The 22,297-nt window shown below is 59.6% G+C and overlaps 2 protein-coding genes across 5 annotated transcripts in view; both read right to left on the reverse strand.

Moving 5' to 3' along the window:
• Positions 1–215, reverse strand: part of ZNF512B (zinc finger protein 512B) — a 35,708-nt gene extending 35,493 nt beyond the window's left edge. Inside the window, exon 1 of one of the 2 annotated variants that reach the window (XM_055813950.1) lies at positions 6–215. The gene's annotated coding sequence lies outside the window, so the exon portion shown is untranslated. The remainder of the gene's footprint in view (positions 1–5) is intronic. The other variant, XM_055813947.1, reaches the window with a different exon arrangement.
• Positions 216–9,204: 8,989 nt separating this feature from the next.
• SAMD10 (sterile alpha motif domain containing 10) lies at positions 9,205–22,297 on the reverse strand. 3 transcript variants are annotated; one of them, XM_055814771.1, is made up of 5 exons: positions 18,923–21,731; positions 16,466–16,650; positions 12,689–12,857; positions 11,377–11,517; positions 9,205–10,596 (listed from the first exon to the last, which is right to left on the reverse strand). In XM_055814771.1, exons 1-5 carry the CDS (start codon positions 18,990–18,992, stop codon positions 10,574–10,576), a joined length of 588 nt encoding a protein of 195 aa, XP_055670746.1. In that variant the 5' UTR covers positions 18,993–21,731; the 3' UTR covers positions 9,205–10,573. The 3 variants fall into 3 exon arrangements, with proteins under 3 accessions (XP_055670746.1, XP_055670745.1, XP_027645926.2); XM_055814770.1 differs by lacking the exon at positions 18,923–21,731 and adding an exon at positions 22,192–22,297 and having other exon boundaries at positions 9,207–10,553; XM_027790125.2 differs by having other exon boundaries at positions 9,207–10,553; positions 18,923–21,732.

Consider the following 22,297-nt stretch of genomic DNA (forward strand, 5'->3'; position numbering starts at 1 on the left):
CTTACCTCGGCGGCGGCGGGCCGCGCTGCGGGGCGCGCAGGGCCGGGCGCCCCCCGGCCGGCGAGGCGGTGCCGCCCGCCGCCCCCGGCTGCGGGCCGCCGTGCGGGGCTCCCCGGCGCGCCCACACCCGCGGCGGCGCCGCGCTCCGCTGCCGCGCTCCCGCCCGCCCGTCGCCGCCGCCGCCGCGGCTCATGCGCGCTCCCCGGCCCGCCCCGCCCGGCCCGGCCCGCCCCGCGCCCCGCCGCCGCCGCCGGCCCGCGCCGGCCCCGCGCCGGTGGATCTCGCGTGGCTCCGCCGACGGGGCCGGGGCCGGGGCCGGGGCCGGCGGGAGGGCGGGGGGGGGGCGGGACCGGGCAGCGTCCCCGGCGCGGTGCGGTGCGGGCAGGTGCGGTGCGGGCAGGGCAGGGCCGGGCAGGGCAGCGCTGCCCCCGCGCCGCCAGGGTGCAGGCAGGGATGCTCTGCCCGGCAGGGGGTGGGCAGCGTGCCCTGCCCGTTATCTTGCTGTGCGTGCTGCAGGCAGGGTGCCCTGCCCGTGGTCCTGCCCTCCAGGCGGCAGGCAGGATACCCTGGCTATCTTCCTGCCCTCCGGGTTGCAGGCAGGGCATCCTGCTTGTCGTCTTCCCCTGCAGGGTGTCATTCCCATCGTCCTGCCCTTGAGGGTGCAGGCAGGGTGTCCTGCCTGTCTCCTCTCCACGTTGCCCTGCCTGTCATCCTGCCCGATGGGGTGCAGGCAGGGAGCCTGCCCACCCCCACCCCCCCAGCCCCGGGATGCAGGCAGGGTGCCTGGTCATCCACACTCCCCAAACCCCGGGGTGCAGGCAGGGTGCCTGCCCATCCATCCCCTGCCTCAATCCCAGCATGCAGACAGCTGGAAGGAGGCTCCGGGTCCCTTGCAAAGCCACCCCAGCTCCTGGAGTCGATGCTGGGTGCCAGGCCAGCGTGGTGCCTGTGGAACAGTTAAGTTTTCCCAGCTCCCAGGCCTGGGGTGTCACCCCTGCAGAGCCAGCAGCACCCAGCAAGCAGAGCCAGCCTCAGTTACTGGCACAGGGGACACACAGCCACACCGGGATCCAGCACCACCATGCAAGTGGCCACAGCAGCCCAGAAATTAGGGCTAAATGGACAAATTTTGCTCTACGAGAGCAAAGCCCAGACCAAGTGTCGCTGTCAGGGCTGCCTTGCGGCACCATCACCGGCACGTGGCTCACGCAGTGCTGCCAGGAACTGGGAGGCCCCGTGGCATGGCCACGCAAAACCAAAGCCAAAAAATCCCCAACCCAAGTTGTGAGTTTCCCTGAGGTTCCCCTCTTTGTCTCCGTTGCAGGGAAAGAGCTTAATTAATGTCTGCAGCGAGCAGGGAGAGCTTTGTGTAATTGCTAGGTATTATTATCGGCAGAGCGGAGGGTGATCAGTGGGGTGGGAGGGACAGGCACAGCCCACCTTCTTTGTATAAAATGAGGCATATCCGAGGCAGCTTTGCTTCCCAGCCAGCGAGCTGCCTGCCGGGAGAGCAGTTAACCTGCGGCAGGCAGGGAGGCAGCTGCCTGTCGGGGCTGGCAGGCAGCTTCCCATGCCTGCACGGACCAGGCAGCATCTCCAGCACCTTCACAGTCTCCTCCACCACTGCAAACGGTGCCCAGCTGCTTTCGCTCAGCAGCATCCCAATGGCCACCCCGGGTACACGTGCATGCATGCACACTGTGTGCAAAGCGCCACCGCCTTCATTTTTTGTACCTGCAAAGGACAATTTTGCATTTGGAGGAGCAGGGTGAGGGTGAGAGGGAGATGCTGGGGAGCCCAGCCCCCGGGAGGTTGCACGGAGGCTTGCAGAGTGGCTGGCCACGGGCTGGCTGAGGCACACAAACTCTGAAATACTGCAATATAAAGGCCACCACAGTTGCTACCTTCAGGCCCCGCTGAGGGGAGGGGGCCAAGGAACGTGCTTGAGAACAGCAAATGTTGAACAGATGCTGAGGAGCGCTTTGTTTCACGTGCTTTGTACCAGTGTGGAAGAGCCGTGCTGGAAAGAGCGGGAGGAGGAGGAGGAGGAGGAGGAAGAGCAGTGAGGGCAGCAGTGCTGCCTTTCTCCACGTGCTCGTGGGAAATCATCGCACTCCTCTTGCATCGTGGCTTTGTTGCAGGGGTGGGTCGTGGATGAGAGCTTGTCCTCGCAGACGGACATGATGCCGTGGGGGGGACAGGGCCACGCGTGCTAAGTGGCGGTTGCGTTGGCCCCTGGGTCACCGCTCCCACCGCACAAGGCAGGAGGAGGCAGCCCGGCGCACGCTGTGGCTATAAATGCCGGAGAAGGCACTTGGCAGCAGGGATGAAGCAGCCCAGGCCATTGAGCATGTAAATTAAATTGATACGGACCCCAGGAAGAGGTGAGGGGGGAAAAGCAATTAAATAGCCAGGATCAGATAAATCTTGGTGTGCAGACCTAGTTGCCAGGCTTCCCACAGAGGCCATTTCACTTGGCGCGGCTGCTCCCTTGCATTGCCTCTGCCCCGCTCCCACATCGGGCTGTGCAGAGGGCAGGGGCTGCAGGCAGTCGTGCAGGCAGGGGGACACCCTCTGTCTTCTCAAGAGGGCAGGGAAAATTCAGGTGTATTGAAGGCAGCCTTTACCAGTTCTGGCAACCCCGGCCTTGTCTCCCCATGAGTGATGGAGGGAGTTGAAACAGGGCAACCCAGCAGGGTGTCACCCAGGACAAGCACACGTGTGCCCTCCCTCCTCTTGCTGCTTATCTTGGTTGGTGACACTTGACAGCCAAGTGTCACCAAGAGGCCAGATCCCTGTGGCTCCACTACCCCCAGGGAGGCACAGACCAGGCTCCACATCCACCCAGGGACCCCAGCTCTCTTGAAGACCCCACTGCTGCCATCAGAGCAGTCCCCGGCCAGGCTGTGTGCACAGAGAGGTGCTGCCATCCTACGTGTGCTCCGGACATGGCTTTCCCAGCCTCTCGTGCTGGTGTCAAGCAGAAGGTCTCCCTGAAGCTGCCCCTGTGTCTGCCAGGATGCAGCTGGTGTGGTGACACCCACCCACAAGCCAGCATCCATCTCAGGTACCCCTGGCAAGGGTCACTCCTGGCTTGTAAAGATACCTGGCCCAGAGTTAAAAAGCACCATAAATGAGCAAAAAACCTCTTACAGGAAAGATGGGAAATAATCTGGTTTTCTGCCTGCAGACCCTCCTGGGGTGCTGGGACCTGAAGGCAGGACCATGCCCCTCGCCCAGCCTGGGGCTGGCTGATTGGGCACTTACTCGGTGAGTAGTTTTAAAACACATATTAACCCAAGCAGCTGCAGCAGCACTTTTCAGACCATTAACTCTGTTAGAATAAAATGGATGCTGGGTTTGCAGAGCCTCTTCCACATGCCGCTGCTCTGGAGATGTCTCAAAAACTCCCGCAAAGTGCTGTGCATGTGAGGCTGCGCAGGGCCAGAACCAGCATCTCTGCCGGGGGTGGTGGGATGCTCAGTGCGTGGGACTGGGAGGGACTGGGTGCCCAGCCTTCAGCCCACGTCAGCTAAGCCACATGCACCAGGCACAGAGGTGAGGGACCTGGCACTTCCATGTCTCCCAGGCCTTTATCCTAGGATAAAGGATCCCAGCTGGGTCCAGAGCATGCAAACCTGCTCAGCGGCTGCTCCATCCTCTATTATCCTCAGAACTGGAGCGGGGGGACACACAAAGGCCCTCAGACCAGTTCCACGCTCCCGCACCCGCAGGACGGGCTGTGTGGGGGCTGGCTGAGCTGAAGCAGAGCGATCCCAGAACAAAGAGGGAATCGCTGGTGGTTTGTGAAGCAGCATCCGGGCCAGCCCCAGCCCTCCCCGGCACGGCTCCGCAGTACGGGCCTCTGATTGGAAACCGGAGCCCACGATGACTGTGCGAGCCATGAATTATGCTGATGGATTTTTTTTATTATTTTTTTTTCCTTCCCTGTGCTTGAATGCACTCAGCAAATACAAGCAAAAGGGGGAGAGGGAAAAAAAAAAAAAAAAAGAGCGACAGAAAACCCTAACAGATTTAATTTTAGATATGGCGAGAAAGCAAAATGGCTGCAATGCAAAGAGAGAAGGTTAACGGAGGAAACGCTCCTGCCTGCAGGGAAAAATGAAGGTCCCAGCAGCTTTTTATTATTTACAGGTTTGTATTGGTGTGCGGGGCAACTCCTGCCAGAAGCCAGTCCCAGACTGGGGGCGTCAGGTCCCTGGGGCACCCCCAGCCCCATGCAGTGCAGCGGGAGATGCAGGGCGTGGGACAGGACCGAGGGAGCATAGGCTTGGTGACAAAGCTGTGTGGCTGCAAAAAACCCACACAAACCCCCAAATTTTCCCTAGTTTTACAAAAGGCATCCTCTGATGGGAAGCCGAGCAGCTCAGTTTGGTTGGAGGGGTCGAAGGTTTTTACATGAACCCCCCAGCTAACGGCCCGGGCCAATTCCAAACCCGAAACTTTCCCTTCCAAAAGTGACCCAAGTGAAATGCTGCCAATATTTCAATGTGTTTCTGCAGGGCTTGTTTTTGCAGCAAGACTACTTGTGCACCCAGGCTGGGGAACACCTCTGGTTGACCCAAATAGTATTAATTTTGGGACAAACTATCTACCTCATCCCTGCCCCAGTGAAAGTGGCAGCACCGCAGCTGTACTTGCGCCCACCTCCCTCCCTCCTCGCTGGTGAGTGTTTCTGGCTCCAGGGAGGCAGTGCTCCCAGCGGGTATCCAGGAGCCATGAATGAGAACCCAAAAATGAAGGAAGTAATATAGGGGAAAAAATTGAAATGAAGCAATTATCCCAGCTCCGTTACTTTCTAATTAAGGGAACTGTCACCCTTATTAAGAGGCCATTAATTCATTGTCATAAGTCACCACCAGAGTGCAAGTACCAAAAATGCTCCTGGGCCATCGGGAGTGGAGCAGCATCCCCTCCTCCCCGTGCTGCAGACCCCAGAGCCGTGTGAGAGCTGCTCCTCAAGGCCATGGGGCTGCTCACAGCTTTCTGCAAGCAATGCCTGGCTCCCCACATCGTGGCAGTCCTTTAGGAAGCCGTAAGCTCTGCCATGGTGCTCAGCTTGTCCCGGGCAGTGTTGAACCCGTCCATCTCCACCTGCATCCCTGTGCCCATGTGCTCTGCCCTGCACAGTCCAAATGCATCTGTGGTGCAAAGGTTGCAGCGATTCCTCAGCAGAGATCAGCTTTTGGCCGCTCTGGGGGAACCAAAGCCCCAAAGAGTTGCCAAAATACCCTGAGCCTTGTGGTTAAGGTTGGCATTTCCCCCAGCATCACCTCCTGCTAATAGCCAGCTCCATCTCTGGCAGCCTCTCATTATGCATTCTGCATGGAGGGCCCCACATCAGCTTAATTAACAAGGTAAGAAAAACGGGACCTTTGAGGAAATCTTAATTATATTATCCATCTCACCCTGAGTGGCACCTGATCCATCCCAACACTGTTCTCGAGTTCATTAGCAATGAATCAAGATTGATTAGCCCTGGGTATGCAGCGAGGACATGCTGGGGCAGAAGGCTTCTGCCGAGATCGCCACGAGACCCTGCGTGTCCCCATGCCCCGTCTTGTCCTCTGGCACCAGGCAGCCAGGATGGCAACCGGGGCTCTGGGATAAGGCAGCTAGAGGTTCGCTAGTGCCGGGATGTCGCTGCTGGAGCATCCCAGGAGCAGCCACATGCCAGTGCCTCCCCCAGTTCACACCTCCCCGGGATGCTATAATTTGCACCAGCACCCGTGTGGGCCCATCGGGCTGCTGTCCCCACCACCACCCACCCCCTGCCTGCCTCTCCTGGGGCTTGTGAGGCCCCGACACACGACACGTGCCAACAACAACTGGGATTTCTCCTTTTTGATGGCCGTGGCACTTCGGGTTCTGCAGGTCTCCAGTACAAAAAAAAAACCCAACTCATAATGAGCTGCCTGAGAGCACCAAGAATGCAATGATTTGGGGTGGTTTATATTTCCCCCTGGACAACTGATGGGAGGACAGGGTCCTAATTAGATTGAGCATGTAATCTACTGGGAATGGGCATTCAGATTCAAACTGGCTCCAGTTCAGCAGAGCGCATAGCAGGTGCTGCCATCCCTCTCTGCTCAGCAAATTGTGTCCTCACACCCCCTGCAGCCAGGGAAATCGCAGGCTGCGTTCATAGCCCAGCATGAATTTCAATGTTGGGGGAACAGGGCTCGTTTCCTGAATCAGAGACGCAATCAGCAGCGTTTCAGAGCTGGAGGTATCTGTATCATCGAGCTGGGCTCAGTAATTACTTGGACAAATTAGGCATGCATTTTCGATGTGCAATTGTGGTGGCTTTTTTTTTTTTCCTGCTTGAAAACCTTGCTAGAATCTGCAAACTGCCTCTACCACTGAGAAGGGATTGCTGCATTTTTCCTTTATAAGACAAGAAGATGATGAATGTTATTTCTGATGTCAGCAGTGTACTGTCCTGCTTATTGCAAAAAATTGCCACAAGCAGGAAAAGTTAATTAGAGACGACAGAGTCACCTGCTCTCCGGTAGCTGCCATTGCCTGCCCCTTCACCCTGGTGCTGCTGCCTGCATCTCTTGCCTGCTGCAAGGGATTGATTGCTGCCTGTTGGTGTTTTCTGTTTACTTTAATTGTTGTCTGGTTTTAATATTGCATGAAACTACACCCGATTCATCTGCGTTTCATTGTCTGGTGCTGTTTGTTTTGGGGCAGTGCCTGAAATACCACTGGCAGGTAAGTGCTAGACAAATAGAAGGTATTTTTCTTGCTCGGCAAAAGCTGAGGAGTGTCTGAGCTCTCCCTCGGTCTGGACAGGACCCCAAGTACCCGTCTCCCTGTAGCACCTGGGGATCCCAGTGCAGTACCTACTGGCCCAGGTGCTCGCTCAGGAGCCCATGGGGATGATGGTGCTTCCTCGCTGCCACCATGCAGAAGGATTTTGCTGCATGCCTAGAGCCACTGGAGGCAAAGCCAAGATCAGGGCTGCTCTGGATGCCTCCGTGCTGCCTGGGCAGAGTCTGGCCCTGGGTGCCCCTCAGATGAGCTAAGGGCATTAGATGGCACCAGACACTGGTCCAGAGCCAGCCTGGAGGGATGCTCTGCTCTTACCATCACCATCCTTACCGGGATGAAGGCGCAGCTGGCACAGACCCCGCTAGGGCAGGGGGCTGGGCATCAGGATGACATCCTCCTGCCTGCTCTGTGAACACTGTTTCACCCGGCTCTTCCAGCCCTGTCCTGCCAGGTCTCAGCAAGCCCGGGCAGTCTCAGAGGGACACCCCAGGATGGCTGTGCTTCGGGCTCCGGCGAGCACCCTGGCAGGGTTTCTGCTTTCTTCTCTGCGGATGAGGAGCTGGCATGGACATGGCACAGCAGAGGGGGGACCCACGGCCACACACACCCTCGGGAGCACAGTAAAGGGCAGCCAGGCTTTGGGGGGCACCTGGGGGGCACCCTGCCTTTGCATGGGGTCAGGGGCAGCCCCAGCACCGCTCCATGAACCCCAGCTGCACTCCAAGCAAAACCACCAGCAGCTGGCTGCGTGAGCACAGCCCGGAGCTGGGGGAGCCTGGAGAAGCCGTTTCTCCCCGGTGCAGCTCTGCAGCTCTGGAGAGAAGCTCAGCATCTCCCTCTAACGATGCGCCTCACCCGCAGCCAGACACCCAGCAGCCATCCTCGGCTCTTGGGGGTGCTGCCCACTCCCCGGCCACCCTCAGCCCCCTGTACCCCCGCCACTGCTCCGGCTGCACCTCCAGCACCCACCGCCAGAGCAAAAACTAAACCCATGGTGGCAGAATCAACCCGGCTCTTGGCCACGGGTTGTCTTGCTTGGGCTTTATTTAACTCTGATCCATCCAGGCTCGAAGGTTTAATAGCTTGCTATGGAGCCGCATCAGGAGGGGATGGGGCCGCATCCTGCGCAGGGCTCTGCTCTCCACCTAAGGGGGTAACAAGGAGCAAATGTGGCTCCTGCACTGGCCAGGGCGGGTGCATGGCTCCATCGTGGCCATTGATGCGGAGCCCATGGCAGAGAGCACCGCCACAGCAGAGGAGATGGGATTTTTTTCCCTGGTTTTTTTTCTTTCCTTTCCTTAAAATACAGTAAATTCTCCCAGCTTTGTCGCTGGTGAGGTTCTAGCGAGGCAAAGAGAGCCAATTTTGCTGCATTTTTGAAAAGGTCAGTACGGGCAGAGGAGGAAATTCCAATTTCTGTGTCCTGGGGGAGATGAGGGCTGCGCACAGCAATGCCCCAAAGCTGGTTCCCTGAAGATGGAGCTGGGGGGTCGCAGCCCCCCTCTGCTCCACCACAGCAAAGCTCAAATGGGAATTACCTGCTGGCAAGGTCCGGCCGAGCCAACACACACAGAGCGAGGGGGGAGGCGGCCGCCACGGTCTGGGTTGTTCTGCTGCAGGCATCGACCTGGCAATGCCTTTCTCTGGGCTGGAGAAAATTTTGATTTTGGAAATTTGGAGGCTTTGCCTACAGCCCAGCACCAGACTTCTGCTCCAAGGGTGGCAGATATGAGTTATCAACTCCTTCGACAGTGCCAGTATCGTGGAAATCACCCTGGTGCAAGAGAGAGAATTCATCTGCTTGGACCTGAGTAGGATTTGGTGTTTCCCTTAGCCAAACCAAAACAGTTTGGGAACAGATTTTGTCTCTGAGACCCTTCTATCACCTGGGCCTTGTACAAACCCTCCTGGGGACCCAATGTGGCCACTGCAGCCGGAGCCCGTGGCTGCTCCGTGCATCCTGCATCCTGCCCAGGCCCCACCACATCCCTCCCTGAGCCTCGAGCCACGTGCTGGCTTGAAACCCTGTCCAGCCTGGGGGGTCCGAGCCCTAGGGGGTTCCTGCCCTCCAAATCCTGGAGGCAAATCCCTGGGACATTGCATCTTCTCCTGCCCCACTAACACCTCCAGACTGCCTGGAGGCCTCTGGGGACAGTTTCCTTGGGGATTTCAAGGGGGTGACAAAAAACGAATGGGTGCAACCCTGATTTCTTGCTAGCTGTGGGCAAACAACTTGTTTTCAGTTCATCTTTGATCCCAGCCCCATGGAAATCTCCCAGCTCCTTCACTGAGGAGCAGTGTCACTGTGATGGGACAACGATGGGACAGGGATGACACCAGCTGCCGCTGCACCTCCTGAGCATCCCTGGGAAGGGCTGGAGGGACTAAACCTATGGCGCAGGTTCATGCATGGGAAGAGTCAGAAGAGCAGCACGTTAAAATAACAGTCTCTTGTTTTATTACCAGCAGAGGAGCAGGTGGGTGGTGGATGGGCACCCAGGTGGGGGCCACCATGACCTGCCTTCGCATCCCTGCCAGCTCTGATTCCCCAGGGGCTTTGAGGTGCTGCTGTTTCGGGACCCCCCTGGTCCCATACCTCTGCCCTCATCACTGGAGGGGGAACGTGGGGAGGTGACAGCACCCACCCTGCCCCAAATCCTTGGTTTTATGCACCGTTGTTCCTTACCTGCCTGCACGAGCGATCTGTGGCTCTGGACAGGGGGTTGGGGGTGGTGGGGGTGTAACGGCAAACGTTGCTTCGCCTTAGTGACGAGCTGGGTCATCGGGATGGTGCCTGGGTTTGGTGGCACCATCATCAGCCCCTGGGCATGGGGTTGGGTTGAGCATTTGCAAATGCCTGGAGGAGCAGGGCTCTGTGGAGAGCTGGTGGAAGCACAGAGGGTGCAGGAGGGACCACGGCTGGGCACCATGGCCAGGGGACACCCAGAAATCCCCCACCTCACCCTTGGCAGCACCCAGCACCACCCGGCAGCATCCCCGGCTACTCCCACCCAGCTTCTGCGTTGGCTTCCCCGTCTGCCCGCAAACGAGGACAGATGAAGGGTGAGCTCCTGGCACAGCTTCCTGCAGGCCACGGCACCCCCGGCACATCCACCCTGCCTTTGCTCTCGGATTTTCCAGCTCTGATGACTCAGCTCCCTTTTTAACTCAGCAAGTGGAGCCAAGTGCTGGTGGCTTGGCCCTGCTTTTAATTTTTTTTTGGCTGGTTGGGTCATCTTATTTGCTACTGATAACGTGACCTCCTAGGATGCTGGAAGACAGCCCAGTCTGAAGAGAAAACTAAAGCTCCCTAAATAAGCTCCGAGGTACGGACATGAGCTGCCAAGTGCTGGGATGTTGCCCACGTGCATAATGCTTCACCGTCCTGTGCACGGCTCTGAGCCGTCCCGGGAATAACTGTGCTCGATTTGACCGCAATGCCGAGCCCTGCCCATCGTCATCCCCTTTTTTCCATCTCTTTCCCTGTGAACCGACAAGCTCAGGTGGGCAAAAGCTCGTCTGTCCCAGTGGCTGTTCTGCTGATTTCCCTCTAGGCAGGAGCCATGTCTGCTGGAGGAAACCTCCCATCTCGGCACGGAAATGTATTCATAAAAAAGAAAGAGAAAGAAGAAGAAGGAGAGGAGCCCGGAGTGGCTGGGAAGCTGTCTCTTCGTATTCCAGGCATATGGTTCAGGTCTCATATCGGCGGTGCACAGTCCATCCCAGAGGTGCTCGATTCACAGTGTTGGTGCAATCTGCCAAACAGACGGATCAGCTAGGAGACATTTCCAAAAGAAGCTGGAACAAGGCGGGAGAGGAAGGAATAAACAGCCTGCAGGGTGGCACGTTCCAGCTCACCCACTGCCAGCCCCGGAGAATCCCATCCCTTCCATGCACAATGCCACTAATGGATTTGGGGCTGTGCACCACAGCCTGGCCCTGTGCACCACAGCCCATCCCTGTGCACCACAGCCCATCCCTGTGCACTATAACCTGTGCACCACAGCCCATCCCTGTGCACCACAGCCCATCCCTGTGCACTATAACCTGTGCACCACAGCCCATCCCTGTGCACTGTAACCTGTGCACCACAGCCCATCCCTGTGCACCACAGCCCATCCCTGTGCACTATAACCTGTGCACCACAGCCCATCCCTGTGCACCACAGCCCATCCCTGTGCACTGTAACATGTGCATCGCAGCTTGTCCCTGTGCACCACAACTCATGCCTGCATACCACAACCTGTGCACCACAGTTCATCCTCGAGCACCACAGCCCATCCCTGTGCACCCCACAACTCCTCTCTGTGCGCTGCAACCTGTGCACTGCAACTGATCGCTGTGCACCAGTCTGTTCCCACACACCACTACCTGTGCACCACAACTCATCCGAGCGCACCCCAACCTGTGCACTACAACCCCCTCTCCGTGGTCCCCAGCCTGGGCTCCACACCCCATCCCAGCCGCGGCGTGGGCTGCATTTGCACCTGCTTGTCCGGCTGGCTGCAGGAGGGGCACAGCCTCCCTGGGGCTGCGCTTCGAAGCCTCTCACCCTGCTCGGCCTCCCGCCGGCCCTACCTTGGCTGAGCAGCTGCAGGTTTCGGACCTCCTCGCGCACCTGGAGCTGCAGGACCTGCTGCAGGACCTCCTGCCGCTGCGCCTCGTGGGCGATGCCCATGCGCTGCAGCTTCTCCCCGTTCAGCCGCAGCAGTGCCCGACCTGCAAACATGGCATAGCTCAGCGCCCAGCTGGCAGCACTGCGTGGTGGGGACACCGACAAAGTGCAACTCAAACGGGAGCCCATCTTCATGCGAGAGCAAGAAGGAGGAAAGGGAGGAAATCCTAAAATGCTCTTTCACCACTTGGACCCATAGGGATGGAGAAGCCTCACAAGGGGCCCCGCTTTTGGGGAGTGCTGGGTGGCAGCTTGAAGTCCCCAGCCTCAGGACAGTCCTGGCTCCAGTAATCACGTAACTCATGCCTGCAGGCAGGAGCTTCCATTTCTCCGCTCCACCTCCCGCATCAGGAGATGTTTTTCTGAGCGCACAGCCCCCGCGCAGGCTGGCCATCCCGGGGGAATGGGGGTACCCATCAAAACACATTAGCATTGCTGCCACCGTCCCCGGCGAGCCACTCTCCTCCAGTCCAGGGGCTATTAGACAAGGGATTTACAACCAGCTTTTGTCCTTGTTTCCCAGCGTACATTTGCTAATGCTGCCTTTGTTTCCCATGCAAGGACTGGCTGAGCTCTTGCATTAGGGTTCTGCATCCCTCCCGGGCTGCTCCAGCACTCCCTTCCCCGCTGCTTTCTCCTGGCTGCTTTCTCCTGGCCTTGGCAGAGCTCTGCCCAGCCATGCACATGTTGCAGTCAGACTGGGATGATGGTCATATGTAGAGGTCAAAGCCACTATCCCCAGGGGGCAAAGGGGAGGAGCAGGTCTGAGGGGTAAGCATCGTCCAAGGACTTGGTCAGGAGCTGGATTCAGACCTGGATGAAAAACATTTGCAACTTGGACTTCAGCCAGACAGAGATCTTCTCTCTTCTGTAAAATTTTTCAATATTTAAAAAACTATTACAATATTCTTACTATATTAATCCAGGTGAGGAGAAGACTCTTCCTCATTTTATAAACCACAATCTCCCCTGGGAGATTTATGCTCATTTTCAACAACCTCCAGCCTGTGCTGGAGCTCACCCCGGTGGCAGATGCCTCCAGGTGTCCCCATGCCCAATGCCACGGTGCTGCTCTAACCCTGGTTGCATCTCCATGGGGTGAGGGGACAGAAATGGGGGGTATACCTGCCTTCCAAATCACGAACCTCCAAACAGCTATTTTCCAGGAGCTAATGGCAATTCATACCAGATGTTAAGCGGGGGTGCCTGCTGTACCTGTGATGGCGTGGTGGGAGAACGCCTCAACGTAGATGAGATAGTTATGTGGGCAGTGCTTCTTCAGCCATTTGCACACATCCTGCTGGGTCCAGAGCACCACCGGCTTGGCCAGGCTGCCCAGTGTGGGGCTGGTGTGGTAGATGCCATAGTGGTCACAGGCACGGCCCTGTGGGGAGCAGGAAGGGAGGGGATTAGTGGGATTCAACCCTGCAAGGAGGAAAATGCCTCAGCCAGGAGGACAGCCCACGGGGACAGAAGGATGCTGGCCGGTGGCACAGGACCCCGGCGATGCTGGCAGACTGTGGCTTTGCACCCTCTGGAGACCCTGGGCTCATCCTGAAACAGCAGCATCAGAGGAACCAGTGAGGGACGCGGTGGGAATGGGGATGGGATGCCAAGGTGGGGGTCCTGCCCTATATACACCCCACACCCAGGAGCTCCCCAGCCTTCCTGCTGCAGGCAGGAGCTCCAGCTCCCACCCCTACATCTCCCAGCTCCACAGAGCATCACACAGGCTTGGGAGACATCCCGTGGGTCCCCAGCGTGTCCCCCCCCCTCACTGGGCAGAGAGGGGCACTTGATGGCAGCTTTTAGTGGGGATGGAGCCAGCAAGGTCCTGGGGGGCAGCGGGTACCATGGCAAAGCCACCCCCATCAGAAGCTGGTACTGGTGCAAAGCTGTCCCTACCAGAAGTCCCCAGGGAAGCAGCGAGCAGCCAGCTGGTGCCCTGGAGCAGGACAGACTCTCCCTTTCTCTCCATCTCAGCCTCCTTCAACCCTGAGCTGCCCAGCCACGATGAGGTCCTGCAGCCTCGCAGGTGTCTAGAGCACCCTCTGAACCCTGCAGCCCTTTCTTGGGGTGCTGCCATGCTGAGAGACATCCAGGATAAACTGGGGGTCACAGTCCTCAGTACCCCAGCATGCCCTGGCCACACTCCACTTCCCAGAAAGCTCTGCTATGTGCCCTCTCCCCTTCCCCAGACCGTCTGGGTCCCGAATGCAGGCTGCTCCTTCTGGCACTGGCCACCCGCCTGGCCTCGGTGCCTGGCAACAGGATGGGACCAGCACCGGCAGAGCAGAGCGGATGGAGGTGGAGAAGCAGTGCCCACGGGGAGACGGGGCTTGTCCGATGGCATCCCTCCTTCCACCCCTTCAGCTGCCTGCTGCAACGGCTGGTCTCGCCCTGAGCCACCCAGCAGCTCCATTTCCTCGCCCACATCTCAGCAATTCCAGCCTTGCGAGGTCGTTGCAGCCTGGATTTATCTCGGTACAGAGCAAATCAACGCCTTGAGCTGTAACAGCACAGGGGGACGAGCCTGCTTCTCCCTGGGGGATCCTCAAGGCTGGCTGGAAAATGGGGCTGGGGGATGCAGGAATCCACTGTTTCCTGGGCTTAGCACCCAGGAGAGATGGTGAGCTCGCCCACTGCCAGCAATGCCAAGAATTCATCCCTGAGCAGCACCAGCAAACACCATTCCTCCAAAGCAGCTCCCTGCACCCAAGCTGCCAGCACTGCTCTGGGCTGAACTACAGCTGGGTGGGGATGGAAAAGGGGTCCCCACTGCCCGTGACACGGGGGAACCAGATTGCCAGGATCCCTGCCAGCATGGTCCTCACCCATGCCCGGGACACAGTGGGGCATGGTGGCAGCAGTGGCTGCTGCGGGGACATAGTGACACGGGAAAGGTCGACAGCACTTGGGCTGTGGTATGCCAATCTCAACCACTGCGTGCAAGCATTGGCTAATTAAGCATGCCTAATAGAGGAGCGGAGATAATTAGTGTAACAGGGACTCCAGACATCCCGTGTAACCTGAAACTAATGACGTGTCCCTGAGAGATGCCAGAGAGGAGGCAGTGGAGGGCAGCGGGGTCTGGGACATCTGTCCTGGCCCCATGCCGGGCATTGCTTGCCCCACGGAGCCTGGCCAGCCTGGCAGGGGCTGCTGCCTGCGCCCACAGGAGCATCTGGGCTTGGGAAGGGACTTTTCCTCAAGCAGAGCTCACCGGTGACAGCCGGGGATGCTCAAGTGAGAGAGAAGGCGGCCAAGTTGGGGAGGCTGTGAATTAATAACCAAGGAGTCCGTCTCCAAAGCAGATGGAAAATGCAATAGGCAACACACAGGATTTGGTTTCCCAACCAAACCCTCACCTTTGAGGGAACCCCCGGCAGCTGCCCACCCCATCAGACACATCCCGGGAGCTGCCTGCCGGCGGGAGCAACCCCAGCTCCTTCACACTCGCCTGAGTGTGCCAGGGCACCTGCCGTGGGGAGGGGGAGGCGATTCGCTCTGGATTCACTAACGAGCAGCGATGAGAAATGGGGGAAATAACGGCCAGCTTCCTGCGAGCTTCCCGCAGCTATTATCCTCCTAATCCTCTGAGACACAAGGGAAGAGGTGACAACACAGTTTCCCTGGGCATGCTCAGGTCTGCAAGCGTTTTGCCCATCAGACACAGCCCCACGCTGGGGACCCATCTCAGCATCCCTAAACCCAGAGCTGCCAGCTCGGGGTGCATCATCCCCCCTGGTGAGAAAAACCTCCTTGGTGGGTCCCTGAGCAAGCCCCTGCACCCCCCGGGTGGGCAGGGGAGGTGTAATGAATTACGGGCTCATTTTCCAGCTGGCTGAGCTGGCTGTCTCTCTGATAAACTCTCAGCCATGAATATCGAGCACCGGTGCGGAGAGCGGGCAGGAGGCATGGTGGCTGCTCCTGCGGGGAGGCAGTGGGTGGCTGGGGCGATTTGGGTGGTGGGAGCCATCCCTGGGAGCTGCCAGGAGCAACTTCCCTTCTCTCAGGCATTTTTCCTTGCTCACAGCAAAATTAAAGCCTTCCCCCCACGCTGCCAAACCCCCCTGGGAGACAGCACACGGAGGCAGACGAGGCAGAGCCATGATGCACACAGCTGGCACCCGGAGAGCGGTGCCCGTGCAGGCAGCACTGTCCCTGTGTTTTCTGCAGAGCTGCGAGAGGGAAGGAGCCATCGGGGGGTGTCTGGAGGGCTGATGGGGACAGTGCCACCAGGACAGGGTACACCGCACCCCCGGGGCTGCTGCTCCTGTGAGCATCACAGCCTGATGGTGGGACTGTGCCCATCCCCGTGGGACCCTGCTGCCCGTCGATGCGAAACCAGCCAGGCCCTCAGGATGCAAAAGCATCTCCATGTTGGCCGCTGGAAGCCAGGCTGTTTGATTTCCCCCATTTTCTTTCAAGCAGTCACCGGGTGGATGTGCTGCCTCTGAATGTCACCCCCAGGGCATTGGGAAGGGGTTAGGAACCAGGAGCCACGCTCTGGGAGGATGCTCCTTCCCATGGCTGTGCAGAGGCAGGGCAGCAGGAGAACAGCTGGAGACCTTCAGCTCACAGCCTCCTTAGTGCCAAAAAGTTCCGAATTTTAGGAGGACCATGGCCCAAACCTGGCTAAGAGGCACACCCAAGTTCTCAGGGATTTTAAGGTGTTATAAGGAATTTGGTTCTGGTGCATTTACTGTAAAATTGTATTAAGTCCCAGCTCAAAGTGTGGAGGGGAGGTGACGCATAGAGCTCACCCCAGCACAGGCCCCAGCCAGATGATAATAATTAAATTATTATAATTATATATATTACTATAAATAAAAGCCAAATAATCATGAGGGCTTTCAGCAAAACAGGATCTGAAGGCCTGCTCCTGCAGAGAAGGAGAAGATGCTCCTGTGGGGAATCGATGGGGTGGGGGACACGGGGAGCTGCGTTGCCCTGGCAGCCTGGGGCAGGGGCCAGGGGTACAGTGGGTACCTGCGCGCCCTCGGTGCCTGGCTGCCGCAGGAGCTTGACGGTGCGGCCGCTGTCAGCCCGCTGGCTCCGACCGTCGTGCCAGGTGAGGCTGCTGCCCGGGTTCCTCTGCAGACGGTAGTTGAGGTTTTCGGCCGAGACCGTGTGCTCCAGGAGGCTGCGGCAGAAGCTGAAGTGAGCGGCGGCAGCTGCAGAGGGAAGGGGGGTGAGAGACAGCCGTGGTGCCCACCCACCCCACGCTTGGGTACCCAAACCCATCTCTGCTACCCCACAGGACCTGCTGAGGTCGGGTTGTCCCCTCCACTGCCAAAATCCACCCCTTCCTGCCTTCCCTTCCCTTTGCCAAGGAGGAAATCCATGAGCCCAGACACCCGCCAGCTGGCGCTGGGAACCAGCAGGTGCAGACAAGATGTTTGCCCACACCAACGCCTCGCGAGCGATGCTTGTTTCAACACCCACCCGCCAAGCAGCCATGGGGGCCCGCAGCTGATCTTCGCCATGTGGTTATAACCTGCTCGTCACCGCCGCTCTGCCGGGTGGGACGCTGGGAGGGGGTAAAGAGCCACTTTCCAGGGACCAGGCTGATGTTAAACTGCTGCCACCGAGGGATAGGGAACAGATAAACCCCACCCTGGGCACCCTGATGGAGAAGGGGACACAGGTTGGTCCCCCCCAGGGCAGACCATGGATGCTTGGGAATGGCTGCTGCCCCATGGGTGCCCAAACCTGCGCATCCAAGCGACGGCTGAACACGTGCCAACCCATCAATGACAACTCGTGAAGAGCCATTTACCCACAAGTAGTTTTTGTCCCTCACTCCTTGTGTTTTAATAAGCTGGGAGTATTTGAGTTGCAATAAGGATGCAAAACTTTCCTTTGTGGGGGGGGTGGTGTCTGAAGGGACCCAGCTGCTGTGGGAGGAGGATGCATGGGTATTAGGGCCTCACAGGCTTGTCTGCTCCAGGTACAAGCTGTCTGGCTTGACAGAAGCAGTGCTGATCTGCAGAAGCAAAGACCAGAGAATCTCCCAGCTCACCTGCTCCCACCACAGGAAGCCAGGCAAGGCACGAACCACCACCGAAAGCAGAGCAGCACCCAAAGGAGATCCACCTCCGGGGATAACCCACTCTGGAAGAGCGGAATGTCTGAAGAGAACCTGCTGCAGCTCATTTTCATCATTAGTGGGTTTTAAGAGGAAAGAGGTTTAAAAGAGACCTCTCGAGCACACCCTTGTGCAAGAGGAGGCCAAACGGAGCAGGAAACGTTGTAGATGTGTCTGTGTGTCCCAGATTATCCAGACCACATCACACCATGTTGCACACCCAGCAACAAGCACCACCTTGGGGAAACTGAGGCAAGGGACCTGACTGATGGCTGGGGAAGTGATTTTAGGGAAAATAAGCAGAAGGGAGAGCCACGGAGAGGCTCGGTGTCGAGCAGAGGCAGGGGTGGTCTCTGCCCCTGTCTTGGTGATGGGGATGTTTCAAATGGCTTCCTACACACTCAGCGCCCGCCCCCCCCCCCCCCCAGACCCAGCGGGTGAGGACCACAGTGGGTTGTGCTCCCTCCAGCTAACGACACCCAAGATGCACATGCACCCAGCTGTCCTGTCCCCGGCACCCTGAGCACCCAGCCCTGCTGCATCTGTGCTGAGCTACCCCTGAGCTGAAAACAGCTTGTCCTACTAGGTGTTGGGGGCAGATACGGACCTGGCAGGTCCAGGAGGGTTGATGGCAGAGCTGCGCTCTTCGGCTGTGCCAGGGCTTCCCCAGGACTCGCTGTAGAAAGGCTCCCTTAGGGAGCGGTGGGGAACGGGGCTCTGGCCATCATCAGGACCTATATCCATAGGGGGCTATAGAGCATCTGCCACCAGCAGCAGGATGTGGGCATCTATGCTCCTCCAGCAAACACAGCTGCAGGCAAGAGAGCCAGAGCGAGAGCAGATGGGAGCGGGGAGGTAAAGACGAAGGGAAAACAAGTGGAGAAGAAAGGCAGGGCCGGGGGCGCCTGTGGGGGCAGGCAGCTGCTGCCCTGGAGCCCAGAGCCCCCAGCAGCTCCTCCGGCAGCTCCTCCGCAGCCTCCTGCTCCACCAGGCCAGCCCTTAGGTCCCAAATTTCCCATTGCCCGGCGGCACATGGGTGAGGGTAGGGGGGTGCTGAGCTCAGGCACGAGGGAGCATTTCAGAGCAAGGGAAGGTGGGGGGCAGAGGACCCCCATGGCAGGGCAGCCCCCAGGCCAGCTCCACGTAGGGACGTGGAGGTCGTGCTCTTCTCTCCTTCCCCTGCCCTGCACAGGAGCAGCCACAGCAACGCCACGAGCACCCAGACACCCTCCATCCCCTCCGCTCCTCTTTCTGCCGAGCTGGAGGCTGTGCCCGCCAGCCAGGGATACACATGCAGCATCTCCACGCAACCCTGCTGGCCCCGCAGCCCCCCGACCATGCCCTGCAGCCCCCCTCACCTGGCTCGGGTGGTCCCTGCGAGCTGCGGATGGAGGAGACGCAGCAGAGGGACGGCCGGCCCTGCTGCATCTCGGCGGGAGGAGGGATGCGAGCGAGCGCTCGGCACCGGCTGTCACGAGCGCAGCTCCATCCCTGCCTCCCTTCATACCTCGTCCACACCTGACTGCCTCCCCCGATCGCCTCCCTCCTGCTGCCAACAAACAGTGGCTGCACGCTCACCCCGGCTCCAGCGCTGGGCAGCCCCCAGCTGGCCTCACACGGGGAGGGGAAGGATGAATTACACCCCCTCCCTGCTGCCCCGTGGGTGTTTGATCCGGAGAGATGCTTGGCGTTTTCCCCATGTGCTCCCGCCTAATCCCATGGCAAAGCCAGCTGGCACCGGAATGGACAGGAAGCCTGGGGGGGCTGCTGCGGGGGACACCAGACCCACTGGCCACCAAAGCACCCGGGGGCTGAGCGGAGCTGTGGCAAGCTTGTGTGTGGCAGCACCGGGGGCACCGGGGGCTTGGGGCATTCAGGATGCAGAAGGAAAAGAAAGAGGTAGCGCGGTGGTAAGCATCCTTCCTGCCAGAAGGTCTCAGCATGGTCTGCTCCTGCACCCGGCAAAGCTGTCATCGTCATGGCCACATTTGGGGTTCGGGCAGAAGGGGGGTCACTGCAGCTGGCGGCGCAGGTTGGTGAGCAAACACTGTTCTGAACCATGAAACGGGGCTGCAGGGGCCTTCAGGCCAGCTGAGCTCGAGCTGGAGCGGAGCGGGGAGAGCTTGCCTCTGGTACCCCAATAGCCGCTGTACCCCCATCTTCCAAGGTCCCCACAAGCTGGTCCATGGTCCCTGTGCCTCATCTGGCAGCCCCGTGTGAGGGGGCTCGCAGGCTGGGGAGTCGCTGCCAGCTCATTTTCTCTTGGTGGCTTTTTGATCCATTTTGGGCAACTCTCCAGCCACACAGGGCAGGTGGAGGAGGACTCCAGGGGCTGGGTCACCGCAGGGGGACCAGCAGCCACCTGCCCTGGGCGGTGGGACAGGGTCTGCGGCAGCAGCAGGGACAGACACCGCTCCCTCCCCTCGCCCGCCGCCGCTCCCTTTCCTTCTCCAGACACTTTTATGGCTGGTGAAACGTGAGCGCTGGAGAGGCTCAGTGCAGCAGCAGTCACTGCTGGGGAGAGGGATGGGAAACCTCCCTGGGATGGGGACCTTGGGGCAGGACGGACAGCATGCACCGGTGAAAGCATCCCTGGTGGGTCCCGAGGTGGGCACAGGCTGAACCGCCTTCGAGCTGCCTTTCCATGGGGGCTGCTTGCCTGTTCGCCCGAGAGCGGGGTCTGCCCTGCGGGAAGCAGCGGCAGGCGGCCAAGCTGCAGGAGGAGCAGGCAGGGGCACGGAGAGGGGAGCCCAGTGCCTGGACAGGCAACACACTGCCTGCATCCAGCTCCCCCCTCTGACACCACTTCCCAGCATGGCCTCGGGGACATCCTTGTGTCTCTGACACCATCACACGTGTGGATGACCCACAGACCTGCCCTCCCGCTGGGGATGTGTCTGCAGGCAGCTGCGCTGAGGGGCAGCCAGGCTTCCCGGGGTCAGTCAGGCTTCCCAGGATTAACAGCAGGCCCTGGGAGAAGCTTGGAACAAGCTTCTCAGTGAGTGAAATCCCTTTGTCACTTTGCCCAGCACCCAGCGTCTGGGAAAAGAGACATGTGGCACCTAACAGGGCCGGAGATGTGTCTACAGCCGGAGAAGGACTCGCGGGGAGCTGGCTGCCCCTCTTGTGTTCCTCCAGGCAGGTGAAGGGTGGATGAGACCACAGTTCCCTGGGGACACCTAGGATGAGAACCCACTCTGCTCATGGAGCAGCTTTGTGAGGGGCTCATCCTGCTTTTAGCGGCATCTGTATAAGCCACCAGCCTGGTCGGCATCACCATTGCCCTGGTTCCCTCCATCCCTTCCATGTGGCTTCACCCTGGTGGGGGACACAGCTGCTGCTTGCCCTGGGGAGACAGCAATGCTCTCTGTGACCCCCCAACATGTGTAATCTTTGAAGCTGTACCCATAGGATGTCCTTAGGGACCAGATTCTGCCCTGAGCCATACCCTAAGACCTGTTGGTCCCAGGGAGGACGAGACCCACATTCAGAGAGGACTGACACCCCCCCGAGCCTCTCCAGGTTCCCCTGGGGTGGCATACTCAGCCCAGGCCCTGGCTGCGATGAATGTTGCCCCAGCGTTCCCCTCTGAATTCTCTGCTCGCCGAGATGAGACGGAAGCCCCATGCAGGGATGGAGCTCAGGCCGGCGGCTGTTCACTGCTGGTCCTCCAAGGAAGAAGGAGGAAGGGAACAAAAGGCAGATGCTCTTTCTGTCCTCCCGTGCCCTGGGTGCACATCAGGGGAGTGTGCACAGGCGCTGCCTGCCTGCACGGAGGGGCAGGCAGCCCTGCCACAGGGACCCCTGGGGCACAGCCTCGGGGGGGACTGTGCATGTCTTTGGGGGTGTCTGTGCTCCTGATCCCCCTGTGTGTACAGCCAGAAGGCCCCTGAGCACCCCAGAATGGGGGATCTCTGTAGGGTGGGCACCCAAGGGAGTGTGGGGTGAGGGCAGCAGGCAGGACCGTAGGATGGCTCTGGGCAGGGCAAGGTCTCCGGGCAGGAGGCAGGCACAGGAGCCCAGAGGAATGGACACCCCTGCCTGCAGGGAGCCCCCTACCACAGTGACATGCTCTTCCCGGGGGTGCTGCCCTGACCCAGCACCCCCAGCCCTGCCCTGCCCTGCTCTACCCTCACACCTGCACCCCCCCGCTCCAGCCAAATTTCCCTGTCCATTTCACCGGTACCCCCATAATACTGGGGGTAGGGAATGCAGACAGACCCTCCCCGGGATGTTGAGGGGAGAAGGGGGGATGTGGAGGGGCAGCCCTCCGGAATGGAGGGAGCAGCAGCAAGGAGGGGATGGAGGGGGCAGCACCGGGGAGGGGAGGGAGGGCAGCACCCCGGGATGGAGGGAGCAGCAGCAAGGAGGGGATGGAGAGCAGCCCCCCGGGATGGAGGGGGCAGCGCCGGGGAGGGGATGGAGAGCAGCCCCCCGGGATGGAGGGGGCAGCGCCGGGGAGGGGATGGAGGGCAGCACCCCGGGATGGAGGGGGCAGCCCCGGGGAGGGGAGGGAGGGCAGCACCCCGGGATGGAGGAGGCAGCCGCCCAGGGATGTGTCCGCCGCGTTTGGGGCTGGAGGAGGCGCGTCCCGCCGTGCACCTGAGCCCCCCGCCCCGCCCGGTACCTTCCATGTCCTTGGGCTGGCCGCAGCTCATCCTCCGCGCAGCGGGGGCCGCGCTCCGGCGGGGACGGAGCCCCGTGCCCCCAGCGCCGCCGCCGGCACCGGGCGC

Source organism: Falco peregrinus, chromosome 9 (assembly GCF_023634155.1).
Source record: "Falco peregrinus isolate bFalPer1 chromosome 9, bFalPer1.pri, whole genome shotgun sequence".
NCBI lineage: Eukaryota > Metazoa > Chordata > Aves > Falconiformes > Falconidae > Falco > Falco peregrinus.

Excerpts from the sequence above, each read along its gene's own strand:
- SAMD10 (XM_027790125.2), bottom strand. The coding sequence starts at position 18,992 with ATGCAGCAGGGCCGGCCGTCCCTCTGCTGCGTCTCCTCCATCCGCAGC. Across the intron at positions 11,518-12,688 it reads CTCCCACCACGCCATCACAG|GTCGGGCACTGCTGCGGCTG; the intron begins GTACAGCAGGCA and ends CCATGTTTGCAG. Across the intron at positions 10,554-11,376 it reads CCTGCAGCTGCTCAGCCAAG|ATTGCACCAACACTGTGAAT; the intron begins GTAGGGCCGGCG and ends TCTGTTTGGCAG.